This window comes from Perca flavescens, chromosome 5 (genome assembly GCF_004354835.1).
Source record: "Perca flavescens isolate YP-PL-M2 chromosome 5, PFLA_1.0, whole genome shotgun sequence".
In the NCBI taxonomy this organism is placed as follows: domain Eukaryota; kingdom Metazoa; phylum Chordata; class Actinopteri; order Perciformes; family Percidae; genus Perca; species Perca flavescens.
The window spans coordinates 11,455,456-11,478,480 of record NC_041335.1 but is presented as its reverse complement, the minus strand read 5'-3'; the positions used below and the strand labels follow the sequence as shown (position 1 = coordinate 11,478,480).

The following is a 23,025-nucleotide window of genomic DNA, read 5'->3' as shown; positions in this document are numbered from 1 at the left end:
GAGTTTTAATGTCTTTGGCAGCTGGTGGATACTTATCACCTCCCTAGCTTGGAGGCAGGGAGGGCGGCTCACACAGTATGAGGCCGACCTTTCCCATCATTGTTTATGTCGCTCTTTACTGTGTGCACAAGTTAAACCTCAAAGATTTCCTCGCATGGCACCAGTTCAGTGGCCGGGAGTAAGTGATTTGCAACTGACCTCTCTGTTTATCCCCAGAAAGTAGACAAACAGTCAGTGACTTCATTAAAACCTAGCTGGGGGGGGACTAACTGTGTCTGAAGCAGAAATGTGTCAGCTTTCTCATCTGTCTTCTCTTGCTGCCATGGTAACAACAAGTCCTGCGTGCCATCTCTTGTTCTGTACAAAGAGTCACCTACCGTCATTGCTCAGACCCCAAATGTCATCCATTTTCTCTATCTGACACCTGCCATGATAAAAACTGTATCGCGTGGGGATTGATGGAGTCGCCAACTTGTAAAGAACCCTGTGTCATGGCAGGTACCACTCACTGAAGGTCTAATCCATGTGCTTGGTGTCTGATTGACCCTGCAGGCTTGATTGATGCCCTCTGAGTACACCGAAACAGCCTGGTGAGGTCATGCCATTCCCAGCTGACTGAGTCAGTACCGATGTGCCGCCATCACATGTTACGTGGCACCGAGCAGGTTTGATACCCAGACAAGGTGTTATCAAGGCTGCTGGAGGCCCACATGCTTTCTCACGCCATTCGGCTGCAGTGTTGATTGGACCCTGGCTCCATCAGTGATTTATTACAGCTGTCTGACTCAGGTTTAGTTTGAGAGAGAAGAAGGGGAGAAAAGGGGAGGGTGGGAGGCATCGGGGTCCGTAGTTAAACATTAATACATACATAAAAAGGCTGAGACCTCCTCCCTGTCCGCTTCTTCTGTCAAAGCATCACGCTGATGGTATGAAGTGAATGAATGGAAAGATCGATTTCATGAGCAAAGTGGATTTATAGGGTCAAAACTGAGAGGATTTAAAAAACAGATTTTTTTTTTTACAGGCTTTACAGGCTTATAAAGCAGTGTGTTAGGTTGGCGGCTCTGTAAGAAGGGCCGAGGCGAAAGGGTGAAACTGGGTGGCAGCACTGGAAGAGCACTGGTGGCCTCTATCTGTCCCTCATTTCACTTTTATTTCATTTCATTTGTGATGTAATGTAGACATACGGATGATTAGTTTTAAAGAAATTGTTGGGGCGCCTGGATAGCTCACCTGGTGGAGCGTGGCGCCACATGTAGGCCTACAGAGGCTCGGTCCTTGTTAGGGCTGTCCTCGACTAAAGAAATTGTTAGTCGACTAACACTTATACAATTTTGTCGACTAATCGATTAGTTGATTTAATTGACAGAGCTGTGCTCTTTGAGAGGTGGTTAAGACTAGAAAAGCACAATATAAATGTAGTTAATTAACCATCTGTAAAACTGAGTTTCTCCACAATTAATCCTGCAAAAGCACCACTTTAAATCTTGTGTTTACCATATATGTGCTCCTAAGTTTCTTGGAAATGACTAATTAAGCATGAATAAGCATAAAAAATGACTAATCGACAAAAGAAATCTTAGTCGACTAAGACCAAAACGACCGATTAGTCGACTAATCGACTAAGAGGTGGCAGCCCTAGTCCTTGTCGCAGCGGCCGCGGGTTTGACTCTGACCTTCGGCCCTTTGCTGCATATCATTCCCTCTCTCTCTCTCTTTCTCTCTCTCTCTCTCTCTCTCTCTCTCTCTCTCTCTCTCTCTCTCTCTCTCCCCTTTCACATCTTCAGCTGTCCTATATAATAAATATTCATTAAGAGTTTAAAGCCCGAAACCAAGACAGCCATCTACTAGATGAATCGTGACCATAACATATTTGATACGGTGCAAAAAAATGGCAAAGGTACTAGTCTGCGTATAGAGGCAATCAAGTACTTTAATGGCAGCAGCACGCTCTAGCTCCCAGCTGAGCAGAGCAGCACCGTGCACTGGCGCCACCGAGGGAAGCCAAACGCCGTCCACGCGTTCCCGCACAAACATAACACAGAGCTGGATTCAAATCGACAAAGTATCCCTTTAAGAGACAGACCTGAGAGCGGTATCAATCTTCTCATCTAACTCTACGCCCGGAAACCAAATAAGTGTTTTTTTTTTCTCAAAATGTCAAACGTTTCCTCAAACATCTTTTCTACACACACTAAAACTTAAGGAAATTGGATTATTAAATGTATCAAACTGACTCGGATGACTTCACCATTACTTATTATTATTGTCAGTTCAAATATTTCGTGACTGGACTAAGTCTTCCATTAAGCTCCATCCATCGGCTCCCTCCCATAATTTAAAGAGCATGTAAGAGAGTTTGGTGGGAAGTGAGTAAAGAGGTCAGGGGCATAAGGGGAAAGTGGGTGGCTTGTTTTGAGAAAGACGTCTAGACTTGTTGGAGCTAGCGGATCAATTGTTCTTTAACTTAGAAAATAAACACGCAAAGGTTATTTAACACTTGACCCATTGTGTATGCCAATGCTGGTATCAGTCCTTTCTGCCACAATAATAACCCCTCTTTTTTTGCCAGTCTTTTTATAACTCCCAGCACACGCCTAGCTTAAACCTTGTGGGCAAAATCTCTCCTCTGTCCCTCTCTCTCTCTCTCTCTCTCTCTCTCTCTCTCTCTCTCTCTCTCTCCCAACCACCCACACCCATCCATACACCAAGACGTATATAAACACAAGCTGTGTGAGCCCACACACTGATCAATCACAGATGGAGGTCTGGCTATTGCTATTCCTCTCTTGCCAAAAGATTTTAGAGTCTCTCTTCACGGCCCCTCCCGTTCGGCACCCCCTTACTATCACCACTCAAGCCTCGCGACCACCACCTCTCTCGCTAATGTGCTGAACAGAGCAGAGCTTGAGCTCAGAGGAAAAGTAGAAAAGGTCCTGATTCTGTCTATATGATTCTTTCTATGGCCTCAGATGATGTTCAGACACAAATTCAAAAACCTGTGGTTGTATGTCACCCTCCGTAAAAAGAAATTCAAGCATGTGAATGTGACTTGATTGAAGATTTGTAGTTGTACAAAGAATGACAAAAATGTCAACTGCAAGGTTATACAAAGACAAAAAGACAGACACAACTGAATGTGTGGAACAAGTAGGTCTATGCTATTTAGAAAAAAACCAAACAATCACAAACAGCAGTGACATGAGGCCAATTTTAAATGAATAGAGTGGATGTGCAGGTTTTGATATATCATGTAAAAATCAGGGGGAATTGAAACTCCAGGAGAAGAGCAGGGAGAAGTGAAGGAAAATCAAAAGGGTTGGCAAGCTGGGGATGCACATTTGATGATTTATCAGAATTAGATCATTTATATTATATATAATGTGGCTTCCATATCGTTTATAATAGATTATCAGAGTGTTTTCGTGCAAGATTCGGTCGCGATTCACGGAAATAAAAGACAAGGCATCAAAACGATCGCTCAGATGTGAATTTTTCTATTGTATGTACTATTTCTTGTACGCGTTAAAACTTCTCTGCAAAGGCTCAAAATACAGCCCCTCGCCTAACATATGTTCCTACAGAAACCAGAGAAATATTACAGTGGCCTCACTTGAAAGCCTTGGGGGAAACACATGAATTTATGCATGGAGAACCTCTCCCGTCTCCTTGTCGTGCGAGTTTACTTCTAAAAGTCATATGTGTTGTTTTGAACAGTTACTAGACACAGTACAGTATTTGTGAATGTCCACCGCTCACCTTATCAAAAACAAACAACATTTCTGTTCATTTTTAAAAAAAAATTTATTGTCCCCAGTTTTCCTCACACCCTGCCTGCATACCTATCAACACGTCTCGTTTTTTTTTTTTTTTTTTCTGTGTCTACCTCAGAGACTGAGTTGAGACCACAGCTGCATGTCTAATTATATTTCCTCTGGAGGCATGATCTCACTCAAGTCCAGTTGTGTTTTGCAGCATGGACTCAGGGTTGTGTCAGCGTGATGCTTTTATGTATTGACCTTAAGGTGCTTCAATGGGCAGGTTTTTCCTCAAACTCCAGGTCAAGTTTTGAGCTGTGGTTGCTGGACTGAGTAATGTTACACCATACCTTGGTATGCCTTTCCCAGACATACTGCAATAAAGTGTTTCCTTCCCTTACTAAATTTAAGAGCAGTCAATGTAGTTTTTTTTTTTTTTTTTTTTTTGGTTGGGGGAGCATGTATTGTTGCAGAACAATTTAGCCATTGTCAAAACCTGGCTACATTAGCCTTTCTGTTGATTTGTATTTTACCTTTCACCTACTGTACTGTACACCTCCACAAAAAACAGAAGATGGTGGCAGCTTTAAATAATGTTTTGTCATTGTGTAGGGTGTTTTAATGCTGGTATGGACCCTGCTGACAGCTGCACTGTTAAAATGTGATATCTATACCGAATGCAAAAAGTGCAGTCCAAATTGCACCCTGGCTCTCTGCTCTCAAATATTTGGAACGTGTAAGGGAAAAGGAGAAGATCGCTTACTTATTCACTCACACTGTTGTGTTGTTTTTTTTTTTCCTGCTTTTTAAATTTAGCATAACCAAAGCCTGTATTTAGACTTCTTTGCTCTTTTGCTCTTGGGGCTGCATATTCTTATACCAGTGCTGGGTGGAATGAGTGGGTGTGTGCAGGACTTTGTTCCCTTCATATTTATTCAAGGTCTACTCACTAGCCCTTTTATGTAGTCTTCAAGTGCATCTCATGTTCTTAAGCTAATATCAAGCTCTGGAAAACCAAGTAAATGGACCAAAAACTAAAGACTCTGTTTTGTCAAACTACTGTTTTCCAAACTAAGGTCAATAATGCTAAATATTCCATATTCTTTCAGTTAGAACTCAGATCAGATTGGATAAATGTTATGGCGCTTTTCCATTACACGGTACCTGCCTCTACTCGCCTTTTTTGGTTTTCCATTACGAAAAAAAAGTCCCTGGTACCTGCCAACAGGTACTTTTTTTAGTACCACATCAATCGTAGCCACGCTGGTTATCAAAAGGCGAGTAGAGTCGAGGCGAGTCGAGCAGGTACGGAAAAACGCCATTAGTGTCCACTGTAACTGGAGGTAATAGGTTTTTTATATCTCTATTTGAGTTTGTTAACAGTAACACTTCTGGTAAATTGGTTGCGCTACAGCATAGTATAATGTACACAATAATGGTGATTTAAAAAAATAACTTATATGTTACGATTTTCTGCGAAAGTCAGAAATGCTGGCGGTGAAACTTCATTAAACAATACATACATACAATACATTTCAGACATAAGTGTGTGTGTGTGTGTGTGTGTGTGTGTGTGTGTGTGTGTGTGTGTGTGTGTGTGTGTGTGTGTGTGTGTGTGTGTGTGTGTGTGTGTGTGTGTGTCTGTACTCTTTGGCTTGTATTTCTACCAGCACTAGCCTGTCTGTTTGGAATTGACTGTTGAAACAAGGATGATTGGTGGTGTGTAGCTTTCTCCATCTTTTCTTGATTTGTGCTTGAGAACCAGCTGTCAAAAGCTAAGATTTAAATTAGCCCAGAGTTGCTCGACGTCTAGGGATTTACAGAGAAATTTGCTGTCGCCGTTTTGCTGAAGCTAGCTCAACCACAGCGAGGCTCCAGCTTCCAGCTCTGCCAGTCACGGGAGGTCTGAAAGACACCAACGAGGACAGAGAAGCATGCATGCATACAAATTGCTGGGTTCTGCGTGTCATCTGCGACTTAAATGCTTTTGTGATGCATGAGAGTGTTTATTTTTATCTGCATGAAGTCGCAAAGTGACGCATGCGCGACTCACATCGGGTAGTGACAGTGTAAATGGCTGGTAGGGCTGTGTTTTCATTAGCAAGTCATCAGGACGCACCATTAAATATCTATTATTGAAAACACAATAATATTATACGTGTGTTACGCTGATGACCTGGCAGCTAAGAGTGTTTGTTCTCTTTTAAAAGAGTTGCATCATGATTTACAGTTATATACCCTCCTGTAGCTTTTCAACTGAAATCCTAGTTAGTAACACAACAAGACTCACTCCATGTATTAAAGTGGTGGAAAGTAATTACATGAATTTACTCTAGTATCACAATTTGGAAATACTTGTACTTAACTTAAGTATCCCTTTTACGCTACTTTCTACTTTTACTCTATTACATTCCAAAGAGAAATATTTAGCTTTTTTACTCTGCAACATTTCTACTTGCTTTTACATAATACATCTTTAACCACTAAACCAGTGGCTTTCGACATTTTTGGCTTGTGATCCCTTACAAACAGAATCTCTGTCTAGTTAGGGCCTCTTGTCACATTTCAGATGTCTAGGAGTTGTAAGCATTTCCACCAAAGAGGGATTTCCACCCTCTAAACTTATTACATTTTAAAACAGTTTGAATCCCAAAGAGGTAAAATGATCCAATATTTCGTAAAAAAGGAAATATTAGAGAAAAGTGAGGGAAAAAAATGAATACACATTTAGCAGAACCTGATAAATTTTTTTCTTTCTCACCCCATTAATCATTGATGACCCTTTGGAGGAGGCCTGGCCCCTAGGTTGAGAACCACTGCACCTGTAACTGTATATAAAATAGGTCAACAACTACAGTGGTAACATTATGCATTACTATTGCAGTTTGTCTTGATTGTTTAAACACATTTCTTGAAATTATGCCTCCTTTTCTCAAAACTCTAAACAGAAATCGATATCTTCTCACCCAATTCCTCAAACGTCCTATCTTCAGGTTAAAATGAAGCTCTCCTCCTGCATGTCTGATCCACCCCTTGCACGCATCAACTGAAATGTCCATAGGCAGGCTTCATCCATAGCCTGGAGGAGGTGAACACAGTTCTCAGTCATACACTTTTAGAAAGGAAAAGTATGCAGCCAGAAAGATGTTCGAAAACCTCCTCCACCTCCTCCTCTTCCTTCACCTCCTCCTCCTCTCTGGTGTCCTTGCCTCCTTCCTTGATGTCTCTCTGGGTACATTGTTCCAAAACTGAATGAAGTGACTCTGGCCCTTTTATGTATCTATTGGAGGTTGTGATTGGTGTGTGATCAAATTTATAAATTGTCATTATTAAATGCCACTGGTGTATGAGAAACGAAGGGATTTGTGTGTAGAGTTTTGCAGTGACAGTTCAACAAATCTGAATCGTGTCAAAACAGGGGAATAGTGTTTATAGTTTAGGGAAATGGGTATGCTTTTTGATAAATCAATCAATCAAACTTTATTTCCATAGGGCATTTCATACAAGTTAATGTAACACAATGTGCTTCGTACAAAAGCGACATAAAATAAAACTTTGTTCAGTTAAACAGAGTAAAATATATACAAAACATGTATAGAACACAGGCACGCACACAGGTTTGTGGCACTAGCTTTGTGGGGACCCATCATTGACATAATGCATTCCCTAGCCCCTTACCCTAACCTTAACCATCACAACTAAATGCCTAACCTTAACCCTTACCCTCACCATAACTATAACCTAATTATATCCCTAATCCTAAAACCAAGTCTTAACCTTCAAACAGGCGTTTAAACTTGTGGGGTCCAGCATTTTGGCCCCATAAAGCTGTCGGGACCCCACAAGTATACTGGACTTCCGGTTTTTGGACTCCACGAATATAGTTAAACAAGAACACACACACACACACACACACACACACACACACACACACACACACACACTGCTTGTGGATCTGAGGGTTCTTGCTGGTTCATATCTAACGAGCATGTCTCTAATATACAGAGGTGCAAGGCCATTGAGAGCTTTATATATTAGGAGCAGAATCTTAAAGTCAATTCTAGCCTTAACTTAGCCTGGCTCCACCCTCCTACGTACTTCCGCTCAATTTTCATTTTCCTTCCGTTCTCCGGGCCAAATATTTGGCGGTCCAATCAGCAAACAGAGGGAGTGGCTGAGAACAATGATGTTTAGGACGTGCGCTAGAAATATGTGAGTGAAGCCATTTGGTCCATTGCGGCAACGCCGCGGATTATCCAGAAGTTAAAGTTAAAGCCCGAGCAAGAACAATATTTGCTGAGTTGTGTTGGTGGCCATGATGTTGTGCCCCTTGTCCCGATTTGACCGGGACAGTCCCGATTTTAAGTTGCTTGTCCCGAGTCCCGACAAAAGCATGTTGGGATGCTAAAATGTCCCGGTTTACACCAAACACTATGAAATTGTCATGGTTAAATGGTTAAATGGTTGCATTAGCCACAGGGTAATAAAAAAAAAAAGAAAAATAAAGAAAAATAAAATAAAACACGTACAAATCAGTGATTTAGGCTAAAAAGTACATCGAAAGACAAACGTAGCAGGATAAGACAATTAAGATACCGGGAAGGCCAATGTAAAAAGATGAGTTTTGAGCCTGGCTTTGAATATCACAATTGAAGGGGCATTTCTGATGTCAGGTGGCAGTCGGTTCCACATCTGAGGGCCAGCAACAGAAAAGGTTCTGTCACCTTTTTGCTTAAGCCGGGACCGTGGGACATGGAGGAGGCCTTGGCTGGAGGATCCGAGGGACCTGGGGGCTACGTGAAGATGAATGATATCAGCTATGTAGCTGGGGGCCAGGGCGTGAAGAGCTTTAAAAACCATCAACAGTATTTTAAATTGTATCCTAGACTGGACTGGAAGCCAGTGCAACGAGGCTAGGACAGGTGTAATGTGTTCACACTTTTTTGTATTTGTGAGCAACCTAGCCGCTGCATTATGGACCATCTGAAGCCGTACCACTGAGGTCAGAGGGAGACCAAAGTAGAGAGAGTTACAATAGTCTAAGCGGGAGGTTATGAAGGCATGGATGACTTTTTCCAGATCATTGTATGACAGAACAGACTTGAGTTTAGAAATGATTCTTAGTTGGTAAAAACTGGACTTTACAACAGAAGTTATTTGTTTCTCCAGGTTAAGATGGGAGTCTAAAATAACACCCAAGTTACGTGCATGGGGTTTAACATAGGGGGCAAGGTGACCAAGGTCGGCAGGGATGGCAGTTTTGGATTTTGAAGGACCATGAGCTAAAAGACACAAACTAGCTAGCACTTGGTCACTGCTGTTGTCGGCAAAACAACACAGACGTGAATAAAGGTTGCGTTTACTTAAAACTGGTAAAACTCATGGTGCATTCATAGTTATTGTAAAATACCCTTTTCTCATCTGTTTTTGTCATTTAACAGCAATTTACTGGTGAAAGAAGTTATTGTTAAAAGTTATTGTTATTACATTTTTAGTAAATTATTTAAATTCCCCCCTTTTTTTGTGCTGATCTGAAAATTGATCCGATTTGTGACTCATAACCGTGAACCAATCCAACTGTGAGTTTTGTGATCTTTTGCACCCCTATACAAAACCATTCCAAATAATCAAAGTGATGTAAGGCAAAACAGGTTATTGAACTCATGTCAATTCCTGATGATTCATAAGATATAAAGGAATGAAGTAATGCATAAATCATGAATGAATTCATGCATGATTCATAATTCATGTACCCTTACCGTAAAGTGTTACCATAACTTTAGTTGAAGCCTGTGGCAGCAGTTCCAAATAATTCGTTTAGTGCCATGCAATGAAAAATACCTTTTCACAAAGTTTTTCACAAGTTCAGTGGGTGCATTTTCCAAAAGAATGCTTTAATTCTGAAAAATAAAGTTGGTCCCCCACAAAACTCATGCATTGTCTTTTAATATTATTTCTCAGATATGTAGGCTACATAACAAGAACATTCATGAATATTAACTGAGATACCCCATTCTGTTGTGAGCAGTAGGCCTATGTGTGCTGTTGGCAAAATTGTGTCTGTGTCTATGTTTGGCACATGTTCACGTTAAAAAGCATGTGCGTGCACGAGCACTACGGTCACACGCAAAGTGTCCTGGTTTTAGTTCCGGGAAAGCTGGTCACGCTAGTCTCCCCTATTGTTGCACATGCACATGACATACGTCACGACCAAACGTTAGTGCTTGGTTATGGCAGATCCAGAGTGGCTCTGGGCAGAGCCAATAGTTTTAAACTTCAACAGAGTACCCGCCTTCAAGGAAGTTAACACTTGTCAATGGAGAGTGGCCAGACTCTCTGTACAAATGAAATGTACCAGAGTCTGGTAGGACCAGGCTAGCCTTGACTGGGAGCCAGTGTAAAAGTCTAAGGACAGATGTAATGTGTTCAAACTTCTTTGTTCCAATCAGAACACGTGCAAAAACTGTAACAATTTAATAATGTCCATTGAGATTATACATCAGTCACACGGGCCATTTTTTTCTGCAGATTGAGTACTTTTACTTTGATAAATACAATTTATGATAATACTTGTGTACTTTTACTGAAGTAAAATTATGAATGCAGGGCATTAACTTGTAATGTATTATTTTCACATTGTTGTACATGAAGTATCTAAATACGTCTTCCACCTCTGATAGCTGCTAGTCGACTAAGATTTCTTTGGTCGATTAGTCATGTTTAATGCTTTTTTTCATGCTGAATGACTTATTTCCAAGAAACTTATGAGCACTGTAATGGCAAAATTGCATTTAAGCATAATTCCTTATATTTTTATGTTTTATTTCTACTTTAATTCTCTTACAAATGCTGAAAGGGAGTTTATCTCATTTCCACATGTAGAAATCTGATTCACAAAGTCTGGAACATATTGTGAGCACTGTCTGTCTGAACAGATAGCTAGGGCTACAAGGTCACCCTAAAACTATCTCTAGTTTTTCCAAGACAGTTTGAGATGTAACTGGGGGGTGGGGGGTGAAAGTCGTACAGGGAGGAGGAGGCGAAATGGCTCCGAGATGTCTCTTGTGTTTTTCGATTGTCTTCATGTGTATCAGATTGCATGTAAAAACTGTAGCGTCATAATAATCCAACTGTGTGTGTGTGCTGTCACTCTGAAGATGCATATACAGTAAGCCTAGTGTTCTGTTCACTCATCTGAGGGACTGACTCCACACGGGGCTGCGGCCTTTTGTGAAATCATGTTGCTCCTATATTTGCAAATATATCTTTAATAAAATACAAAAAACCTAACTTGGTTTAGTCTCCTACTGTCTTATTTGTTTCACTTTACTAAACTCTCAAAACTTTACCCCTGCTGCAAAGGAAAATTCCACTACAGCACATCTCTAGTAAACACAAGATTTTAAGTTTTTGCATGATTCTTTGTGGAGAAACTCAGTTTTACAATCAACTAATCGATGAGTTGACAAAATTGAATGAGCAGCCCTAGATTTTTGACAGTTTTGTATTTCACTACCGTGGAGGTAGGGGTTTAAGTAGTTGGGGTTAAAGTAATCACTGTAGATGGAGCTGTGGTTGACAGCTGCACCAAGTGGAACATAGCGACATAGAAGCGCCAGAAACACCTTGACTTTCTATGATTTATCAGCCTCTCTGTCTCTGACCTCTCTCCTCTATCAGCCTGTCACTCTGTATCACTCTGCTGTCACTAGCTTTCTTTTCTCCTTACACGGCTCAAAGTGATTTCCAAGGCGATGTTTGCTGGCCTTCTGTTATTAATAAAGACTTGGAGCTCCAGCTCCAGCCTTGGCTAGTGGCGGAGGCCTCAGGGCACCCAGGGAACGGCGTGCGCACAAAGCTCGGCCAGATCTCCGAGTGCATTTTAACACTCACCCAGTAACTTTCAGGTTCTTGCACCTCTCCTCAGATATCAACTGGAAAACACGCGCTGGATGTACCACAAACAGACAGTTGCTAGAGAGGACGCGTGGCCAAACAGCACTCCTTATATGTGTGATGGTCTGTTACACAATGTATATTTAGCATGTGTCTGGTGCATATGATGGTTTGATAATGATGGATGGTTTCCCAAGAACAAGGGTTTACATTATGTGCTTAATGTGGATAATTAGTCTTCCTTCATTGCACAGGAACATTAAAGGGTCAGTGATTGTAGAGAGCAAATACAAGCAAGGCTTACAGTGCGCCAATGGCAGTTTGTCTGTCATCCATCTGCTTTCATTTACACCCAACAAGCAATGTGAGTTATTAAAGCCCACAGGGGAGCAGTAAATTCACCCACGGGGTTGCTTGCAGCTCGTCAAAGCTGGACGCCGGCTTGTGATGACAGGGTGCATTTACGGCGCTCCTATGGTTCTTGGACCCATTGTGCTGCCTACTCTAATGGGCCAGATGCATATCCATCCATTGCATTCATCTCAAGGGTCACAATAAGTGATGACTAAAGAGCTGCATGTGCGAAACAGACAGAATGAGAGCAACGATTTGGTTACACAGTGAAGTCAACGTATTGTGCTATGCTTTTCAATATGAATCACTGAGCCTATGGGCCAGGAAACAGACAGCCTGAGTGTCAGTTTCACTCTCTCTCTCACTTTTTCCAGAAGGAAATAGTGCAGACACAGTCCATCTAATCATACACTTATTCAGTCTGAGAGTCAAGGCTTGTGGAATGAGAAGAGGTGTGCAGTCTCTCGGTATACACCCAACCAGCCAATGAAAGTGTTGTTTTCTTCAGATGACAGATTGAGGAGGGTAGTGGTTTGACCTGAAACCAGGGCCAAGCCCCAATTACTGCATTCTTGCACTGTAGCCATTAGCTCACTGTCTCCGGGGACTCCAAATCTCATATTAAGGAATGACACGGAAAAAGTGAGTTATAATCAAATAAGATTCTTGAAGACAGCAGGGATTTTAGCTCAGTGTAATAATCACCTTTGCTGAGTGTCGATCGGCGTCTTGTCTGTCCTTTAGTATGATGTCAGACCTCTTTAGGTGTTTTATTGGCATTTAAGCAACGACAAAGTGTCTTTATTTTATATCGTAAGCAGAATTTGTAAAGTGTTTTACTCCTCTTTATTTAATGGTTTAAACTTTGTTTACTGGGTTTTGTACAAACATACAATTGTCATCAGAGCATTTATCAAAAATAATAATACCCTTACTGTATCTAATATATCAAGATCTGATACTTCTTTTGAGCACATGCATGGAAAGGGAGCCAAAGATCACAAAGGAAAGAATGCTGCTGATTTGTGTCTGAAATATTCCACGTCGCTTCTTGATCAAAGCACATTTTCCGAACAGGTTTGCTGGAGTTTTGCTTGTAATTTAATGAGCCAGTACAATCCAAAAGCAAACGTTTTCCTGTGGCACATACTCACAATGAAGAGATCTCAATTTTCTTTTCTTTTTCTTTTTCAGACTAAAGAACAGCAAGAGCAAGTCCTAAATCAGAGCAATAAAGTCTTCCTCTACTGTGCTTTCTTGGACTACAGGTGGGTCTGTGTTCGTGATTTAGATGCAGCATGTCTCAATTATTCATTCAGATGTAGAGCCAAAGGGATTTTGCATCTTGATTGTCAACTCATTGCATGCTCTTTGCTTAAGTCTAGGCTTTAAATTCTAAGAAATTACCAATGATTTGGAATAGGTGTACTTCCCTTTTCCCTATTCAAATGAAAAACAGCCAGGGTTACATGTGTTCCTGTTTCAGTTTGTTGTATCTTGAGCAACAGCCCTCTGTTGAAAAAAAATGTTGATCTGAAAAATGGAGCCAAAACACTATTAAGAAAGCATAAATCATTTTAAAAAGGGAGTGTGTTTGGATTCAAAGACTTCCTCTCCTTACTCCCCTTTGCCCTGAAGATCAAGAAAAATGTGAATTATTGGATTGCCCTGTCAGATTGTCCTGGTAAATTTGGCAACAACGAAAGAATATCTGTGTGCTTCCCTTAATAGATCATGTTGCTCATTACCAGCAGTGTTCCTATAAAAACCTCTGAGTGTATTGTATCTGTAAATAATACCTATTTGTCATCCTTTTCAGTTCAAAAGAGGGAGTATGGTCCAACGAAGGTTGTGTACGCTCAGATGGAAACATGACATACTCTGTGTGTTTGTGCAACCACCTTACCAACTTTGCCATACTTATGCAAGTGGTTCCCTTAAAGGTAGGATATTTAGCTACTCTTTAAAGCAGCTCCATTTTTTTTCTTGCATATTAACCCTCTCAGAACGAAAGACGGCACCGAAAGTTTGGCAAAACTCCCACTCAAAAAGCGATATTACAAAATTTCATTTCAGACATTTATTCACTATTTTAATCACATATAACCTAAGACTTTGGTAAATTCATTTCAAGCACCAAAACAATTCGCACAACACACCATAAGTTAAGGTTTGTTTTCAAAAGAGATTTGAGGAATTTCAAAAAGCAAACATCAATGTTTCAGCTTTAGGGCCAAATTATCCATTTACACATTGCTCTAGAAAAACTTTGGGCGTCACTATCTGGAAAGTTTAGTTTGTCCTAAGAATTTGATATGAAACATGGGGATTAGTTGTATGGGAATACCTTAAAAAAAAGGTCAATTTAAGAAGATATGTAAAAATGCCCTTAGACCTCAGAGGGTTAACAATGCATCACATCAGGCAGCGGTTTTCAGTGACAAAAAAAGCTTTGATAAACTGACAGCAGACAGGCAAAGTTAGCAAGTAGCCGGTGAACATAGTGGAGCATTTGTCAATCCAAACTAACCCTTTAAAACACCAAAATCACACAATAGCACAAACTAACTAACCGATCGAGGCAGCGGTACATCACCAACTCCCGTGTCCAGTTCTTACAATACATCCATGGACCTGGTATTTTGCACACCAGCTCATTGTTAAAACTGTCACGGCTTACACTTGAATAGAATGGAGCCATTGTTATTGTTATTAGTAACACCTGTGCTTTTCCTGCTATGACGTATGAATCTGTTGGTAGGTAACAGTAAACCTCCCACTACTATTTAGAGGAAAGTGTATTGCTCTACCCCAGCCATATTCAAAAGTGGGTGGCTTCCTCTGTGTCTTTGTCACAAAATAAGTACATTTGTAGGAACATAATTGGAGAGGAAGCACCGGTTAACCACACAGTAAACCACCAACCCGAAGCCCCCACTTCAGTCTTTTGGACAGTTTATCGTTCCTCCCTGTAGGGCAGTTGTAAGCAGACCTACACAGTCACAATGTCGGTTTCACTGGTGGTTTTATGGTTCTAAGTACTTCGGACATCCATGATTAAGTGTGGTATTTTTGGGTTATTGCACAGGTCAGTGAACTGTACCTTTGAACTGTACCAAAAACTGTCCTCTTAAAACATCTGGGGTGATTCTCATTCTCTTCTCTGAACACAGTCCTGAACAGTATTTTAGAGAAAGAAAACAAAAATCCCAATCTCTTTATTGTTTGTTTTTTTCAAGTTAGTGACAGTCACATAAACAATGTATTGTACAGATAAGTGATAACTAAAGTAGCTTTAAACCCATGTACTGGATCTTCATTACACCTGTCTAACAGGTCCCTATAGCCCACCCACAAAAACAAACAATAACCCAGCACTCATACTCGCACACACACACACACCAGGACAGTATTTGAGATTTTTTTACATTATCTGCATGTGGAGCAATTTGAAATGCCAAACGTGTGTACATTGTCACCACAGTCTAACTCTTTGTTATTCAAGAATGTGTGCCATGGGAGTATGGTCAGCATCCACTATGGCTTCTTTCAATAGAAAAGAGGACTTCTTATTGCAGCTGAGTGGGCCAACGTTGTATTTAAGGAGCAGAAGTCTATTTGATGCTATACTTTCCCTTAGCCAGTCTCTAATTAGTGGGCTGCCTCATCCCTCAGCTGCGAGGGAACATCCCACATATCCCTTTTTCTGGAAGGCTGAGACTCCTCTTCCCTCGTAATGACAAGGCACATGTGAAGACAGTTAATGGAGAATCAAACCCGACCCCTCAAAATAGCCTGAACTCCAAAACAACATCAATGGATGAGGCCGTACGCCATGGATATGTGCATATGAAGAAAACACTTTTTCTTTTTTTTTAAGATTATTTTTTGGGCTTTTCTGCCTTTAATTGATAGGACAGATAGGTGAGAAAGGGAGAGATGGGGAAGACATGCAGGAAATTCGTCACAGGTCAGACTCAAACCCTGGACCTCTGCGTCAAGGCATAAACCTCTAAGTATACGTGTGCCTGCTCTACCACTGAGCCAACCCGGCCACACAGTCCGTCACTCTTAAGCTTCTTGGACAATATAAGTTTGCCAAAATCATAAAAAAAAAAAAGTAATTGACTGCACATTTACGGTAAAAAACCTTACATCAAAAACTCTCATAACATCATGTAAAATAAAAAAAAACACATAATTGTGTGAATACTTTTTTTTCATCTATAAACGTTTGGATTCCATCTTTGTTTTATTCTTTACACAAGAGGATATAAAAGGTTTTGCTAAAGCTTTATGACAGTGTGCCCGGTCTTGGAGAGTAGTCTGCCTGAGAAATACTAATGAGAGTCAGTATTGTGTTCATCATCATAAAGTACACAGGGACAGAGCCTTATAATTTCCTGGCTAATGATACAGGCTATATAAAACAGGCTTAACTAGCTTTTTTAGCATTCTTGACACAATGTACCGACCCACCATGTTGGCAAAATAATAATGTTTTTACATGTTGTCTTGTCCGTTGTTGATGGTGATGTGTCTCTGTACACAGCTCACTACTGGCCACAGGGTGGCACTATCAACCATCGGTTATGTCGGCTGCTCAATCTCCATCTTCTGTCTTGCCATCACTCTGGTCACTTTTGCAGTTCTGTCGTGAGTAACATCACTTTAACAACCTTTACTGCACATCTGTATTTAAAACATTTACCTTTAATGTTTTATATAAGTTGTATTACCAAAATGACCAACGTACTAGAACAAGTTAACGTGATGATGTGCTGCTGCTGCTCTGCAGGTCAGTGAGTACCATTCGTAACCAACGCTACCACATCCACGCCAACCTGTCCTTCGCCATCCTGGTGGCTGAGATCTTACTGCTCATCAGCGCTCGCTTCGATCCGGGCACGGTACATCCAGTGTTGTTGATGATGATTATAATGTTAATAATGATAGATAGATAGATAGATTAGATAGATAGATAGATAGATAGATTTTTATTGATCCCAAAATGGGAAATTACGGTGCTACAGCAGCAAAATATCAGACACACAGCACACATACAGAATATACATTAAATAATAAATAGGGTAGAATACAAGAACAAAATGTTAAAAAAATAAGATAAAAAAAATAGTGGAGAATACATGCATATACAAGTTGGGAACAAAAATGTATAACTACTTAAAGGTGCCGTAGGTAGGATTGCGAAGATCGGGGTTATCCGTGATGGATAACAGCTTGTTCAGTAACCTCCGCTCCATCACTGCTTCAAATGTCTCCTGTTTGCAGCCAATAACGGTGCCAGCCTTCCTGTCAGTTTGTTGAAGACAATAAAGAAACAAATGCGATTGATGATGATGATGATGATGATGATGATGATGATGATGATGAGTGATAAAATGAATGATGATTATTGTGGTGAGGATGGTGGGATTAGTGCCTTGTCATTTATTCTAATAATATTCAGATTATTAGAATAATAACGAGAGATTGTGTAACACTAAGTGAAATACAGTGTAAAGTGTAAAATGTGGTTAAGTTAAAGAACCACTAAATGATTAAAATCTAAAATGAAAGATAATACATGTAAAATTAAAATCAATGCCTTTTAACAATAATAATGCATACATAAAAAATAATGGAGTGAATGTTTTGATGGTAAAAGGCCTTGTCCCCTGTCCCAGCTGCCTTGCAAAGTCATGGCTGTCCTGCTTCACTTCTTCTTTCTGAGCGCCTTCGCCTGGATGCTGGTGGAGGGCCTCCACCTCTACAGTATGGTGGTCAAGGTGTTTGGCTCTGAGGGCAGCAAGCACTTCTACTACTATGGCATTGGTTGGGGTAGGTCTGCTCGGCACTCTTTAATTACTACTATGAGATGGAAAACACAGGTGATATATCTGCCATATTGGCTTCAGAATATAACAAAGACACCTGTCTTGTTCCTTGTGTGTCATTTTCTTGTTTGTGTGTTGTCCCTAATTTCACCCATTGTTCCTGCCTCTACCTAATGCCAGGCCATTACTATAAATATGATTTGGACATTTTTTTCAAGTGACCTCACTGGTCAAACGTCCCTTAGGAAAAGTAAGCGACTCTGACCCTGTTGAATAAATCTGCTTGGAGTTGCATTCCAGCATAACAATTGCCTCCTCTGATCTGAGTGAACTGGAGTTTGATGGACAGATAAAAGGAATCTGGGACATACTGTCTGTGGCTGCTGGGGAATGCAGAGTCTCTCCTTCACATGCTGAACCCATTAGTGGAAAAGCGATCCCTTTTTTATTACTTCCTTTCTTCAGTCCAGAGTGATTTTTCATTTTGTGCGGCCAGCTACGAATTATATATGCTGGAGACTTGTCTGACAGTTAGAAGTATAGTTGTTATACATAAAAAGTAAATACTCGATTTCTAATTAATTGCGGCCGCTATTAGCTGTATTGAAGGCTGTTGACTACTTTTTCTTTCATTTCCTCCTTCAAAGTAAAGTTTCCTTGTAGTATAGCAGTATATCGTTTTTTTTTTCAGGGAAATTAGCAATTATTTGCACAGCAGAGAAATGAATCCACCAGGTTTACCTGTTTGCAAAGACAGGCACTACAATGGCTGGAGTTTATCTTGTTGGACAATATAATGAGTGTCACAAGATTTAAAAGGGCCACAAGGCTGTTTGCTAAAATTAACTGAGGGATACTTCCCGATGACACTGAGAAGGTTAAAATACCGCGGGAATTATGTTGTAATCACTATTCGGCCTTGATGTGTCATAATGTACTGTATTGTCTTGGTGAAAGCCTTTTAGGTCTATTAGGTGGTTTTGAGATGATTCCTAAATATTTCTTTTGGTTCCAGTCTTGTTGAAGAATGTGAGAGTGCTGACTTGTGTTAACGCTGTGATTAACCCAGCTGCAATCGCCTCGGGCCCAGGTCCACAGTGGCAGGTTTAGTGTGTGTGAATTTTTGTTTTGTAGAGGTTTTCTGTGGAGTTTTTCACCACAAGTAGTGTTATGGAGCAGGGTTTTTAAGAGTGGGTGCCCATTTAGTTTATATTGTGATGGCATACATACACACGCACAAGCACACAGTTGGTGGCATTAAAAATTTAGCAATGTGCTAACAGATGCAAGGGGGAGGAAGACAGCCAGCAAGCAAACATAGATGCATTTGGTTTCATAAGGAAGGAACCAACTGTACTTGATGCATATTTTTGTTTGATATACTGTAATAACCGCCAATTAATTGATTCCGCAAATTATATGTTATGAAGGGACTGTACTTGATTGGTACTTAAACACAGCAGGGTACAGGGTACATGCACAGTGCAAAGAAAGTTGAAGAAAAAGTTGGTCAGTGGGGTCCCACATCGCATTTTTTGCCCCCATGGCCCCATAGCATGTGAATCCAGTCATGGGTACTGTGTGACATCTTTAGTGAATGTGTAACGTGTGTTTCTTTCTCTCTCATCAGGCTCTCCATTGGTAATATGCGTGGTATCCATGACATCAGCTCTGAACAGTTATGGCGAGGTTGACAAGTAAGTATGACCTAGGGCTGGGCAATATATATCGATATTATATTGACATCGATATATGAAGCTATATCGTGATATGACACTAATAAATGTTGTCATTTCCTGGTTATAAAGGCTGCGTCACAGTAAAGTGATGTCATTTTCTGAACTTACAAGACTTTGTAGCTGTTTAAGTGTTTGCTTTTACCAACTTAGTCATTGTATCCACATTATTGGTGATTATTTATCAAAACTAAAAAATATTGTATTTTAAAAAGCCCCCTCCCCCTCTTTTGAGATGTATATGGTGAAACCGTCTATGAAAATGTCATGGGTGGGTCTTTTTTTGGGCCGTTCAGACCTAATCAGACTAATTGAAACCAGATGGTGTGCCAGCTGAATCATCAAATGTGTTTACCATTTGCCTGAAGAAGACCCAGCAGGGTCGAAACGTTGCATTGATTAAATATGGGAGTTTAAAGCAGTGTTTATAGCACTTTCATTTGTCTTGCACCTGCCAGAAGGTGGGATGTGCACACAATTACTTTTATATAAAAAAAAATTATTTATCAAAACTCTCATTGTGTTAAGATTTTGTGAAAGCACCAAAAATCAACCCTACAATATCGCTGCAATTTCGACATTGATGCATTTTTTTTTTCAATATCACCCAGTTCTAGTATGACCTGCACTTTGAAAAAATGAAATCCTGTGATTTATATGACATTCATGTTATTCCCTCAAAGCTCGGTGGTATTGCATAAGAATGACATCACGTGTGGAAGAAATTGGAACCATCCAATGTGTTTAATGTCATTCAAAAGCTTTTTGTTCAACAGTAACTGCACATGTCATTCCAGATTTACATTCCAGCATTACAGCATTTTGTTCTTTTTTACCCTTGCCCCCTGTCCTTGCTTTCTCAGCTGTTGGCTGTCACTGACGAATGGAGCCATCTGGGCATTTGTGGCACCGGCTCTTTTTGTCATTGTGGTGAGACAACAAATTAGCATTTGTCATTTTTTACAGTTCCCAATTTGCTGCATAATTTGATCTACAATTGAATCTATATTCATTGTAGACGTTCTATTCGAGGAGGAAAAGAAACCAGATAATATCTCCTGTGCCTGTGTTAAATGTATTTCACATCTTTTCTGATTTCCAGGTGAACATTGGCATTCTGATATCCGTGACCAGGATCATATCTCGAATCAGCGGAGAGAGCTACAAGGTTCATGGAGACGCCAACTCAGTCAAGTGAGTTTATTTGTTTTCACAATCAGACAACAGTGCTTATTGTTCTCTTATTAAAAGCTAATTATTTAAACATTGTTGTCCCTTGCTTTGTTTCTAGGCTGACTGTGAAGGCGGTGGCTGTGCTCCTGCCTATACTCGGCATTTCCTGGATCTTTGGCGTTCTCGCTGTCAACACACACTCTTTGCCATTCCTGTATATTTTTGCTGTATTCAACTCGTTACAAGTAAGTTCCTCACTACGGGACTTTTTCTTTTCCAAAATTTTTGCAGCCATTTGTGAAAGTGATGCTAAAGTAAATTTTTTCCTTTTTCTGTAGGGGTTCTTTGTCTTCTTGTTTCACTGTCTTCTCAACTCTGAGGTATGGTGCTAAACACATTAGATGTGTGTTTTAATGTTTTGATTTGTCACGTCTTGTGGGAGAAAATTGTACACACGCTACAGCATCAATTAATGTTATCTATTCTAATTAGCAGGGAAGGGAAGGGACGATGTTCTCTGCTGCAGCCCCAATTTCTGATTTAGGGTGATAAGAGGTATTCGGCCTGACATTTGTCACCATTGTCTGGTATGGCTGTGCATCTTTCTGTAGGTCAGAGCTGCTTTCAAACACAAAACCAAGGTGTGGTCTCTTACCAGCAGTTCCATCCGAAACATCAATGTGAAGCCGTTCAACTCTGACATTGTGAGTGCTGCTGGTGTTTAAAGATTTGCTCAAACAATAATGAGCTGCTCAACTCCTAACTGCCTGAGTCTAACAATTTACTTCCCATCCTCTAGATGAATGGAAACAAGGAGGGCGTGACTCCCACCAAGATGAACACATGGGACAAAAGTAGCAACTCAGCAAATCGTATCGACCTCTCCGCCGTGTAGAACCATTTCTGTCCGTGACAGGAGAGCAGTCTGAAGCTCACTAGTGTAGAATGACAAACACTGGCCAGAGTATTCTCCCACTATGTTATGTAATGAATCAGACACTCATCTGCTCAAGTGAAAGTGATACTGTACCAATGAAGGTGTTGTGTAGCTGAATAATAGCTTCACCTTTTAAAGACAAACAGACTCTAAGGACTGTGCCTTATTATTATCTCATAAAAACATATTGTGTTCCCAAAAACGAGAGCAGGGATTTCTGAGGACATCAGTGTGAGTCTTGACATCCAGGAGTGTAGTTCAGGGTCTAGCATCAATGCTCTGTGTGGTGGAGCTCCTAGATTCCATCTGACATCTGTATATTGCAGTTGATTTAGTAATTAGCGAGAGTTTATTTAACTGATGCTTATTTGCTTTCTTGCTGAAAGTTAGATGAAAAGACTGACACCACTTTCATGTCTGTTTAGTCAATATGAAGCCACCGCCAGCAGCTCGTTAGAAAAAAAATACCAAGGAAAGCTGTATATTTTCCTTAGATATAGTGTTCGATTTATGCCTTAAAGTTATAGTGCGTAGTTTCTGCCGCCCCCATGAGGAATTCTAAGTAATGACAACAAAACTGTCGGCGCGTCCACATGATACAAGCCTACCGTGACCGCGCCATCACAAAGGACTATAAATTTGCTTATTTTTCCTGAATTAACTGCTCCAAGATTCACCTGATTCATACAGCTTTAATCCAACACTGGGGACACAACAACTGCATGATAACAATGGCTGAAGCAGCAGTGAATTCGACCCTATGTAAATCTGATATAATGTATTTATTTATTTTGTGATTCTGAGTTCTCTATCATGTCTTCTGCAAAGTGTCACAGCTCAACAATCAGCATGTTCTCATGTTAAATTGTATGTCTATTTGTATGTTTTCCCTTTCAAAATGAACTGGTATATTTGTAGTACCTCACGTCTTAGTAAGCTGCAGTATGTTATGCTTTTTGAGGAATCGTGAATACTGGCTGTGCTTTGGACACAGTTCTGTGAAGTTTGTGTTGTCTTTAGCTATTTCTGTTGCAAATTTCTTTCCAATTTTCTATGTACTATGAAATATGTTCTACAGCAGAGGGACTTTACAAGGTTGTTGCTTTTATTTCTTAAAATACTGTGAGAATAGAGGGAGATGACATCATTTATAATGTCATTGATCTTACACTGTACCAACATTAGGTTTCCTTTACTGTAAGTCACTCTGCGCTCCCTTTTCATGTCAAATCTAAAGTTAGATATGCTTGTATGGCCTTTAATGATTGTTGTCTTATGGTACTATGGTTTGTGCTTCCAATTATCTTTATTATAAAATCGTTTATGACAACAAA

The 23,025-nt window shown here is 40.3% G+C and overlaps 1 protein-coding gene across 2 annotated transcripts in view; it reads left to right on the top strand.

Moving 5' to 3' along the window:
* The window catches only part of adgrd1 (adhesion G protein-coupled receptor D1), a 37,322-nt gene extending 14,297 nt beyond the window's left edge, over positions 1 to 23,025 (top strand). For both annotated transcript variants that reach the window (XM_028579328.1, XM_028579327.1), the window contains 12 exons: positions 13,203 to 13,276; positions 13,828 to 13,951; positions 16,561 to 16,664; positions 16,807 to 16,918; positions 17,696 to 17,849; positions 19,476 to 19,542; positions 20,445 to 20,511; positions 20,684 to 20,775; positions 20,873 to 20,999; positions 21,093 to 21,134; positions 21,366 to 21,458; positions 21,554 to 23,025. In XM_028579328.1, coding sequence (XP_028435129.1) covers positions 13,203 to 13,276; positions 13,828 to 13,951; positions 16,561 to 16,664; positions 16,807 to 16,918; positions 17,696 to 17,849; positions 19,476 to 19,542; positions 20,445 to 20,511; positions 20,684 to 20,775; positions 20,873 to 20,999; positions 21,093 to 21,134; positions 21,366 to 21,458; positions 21,554 to 21,649 — 1,152 coding nt within the window. In that variant the 3' untranslated portion in view covers positions 21,650 to 23,025. The remainder of the gene's footprint in view (positions 1 to 13,202; positions 13,277 to 13,827; positions 13,952 to 16,560; positions 16,665 to 16,806; positions 16,919 to 17,695; positions 17,850 to 19,475; positions 19,543 to 20,444; positions 20,512 to 20,683; positions 20,776 to 20,872; positions 21,000 to 21,092; positions 21,135 to 21,365; positions 21,459 to 21,553) is intronic.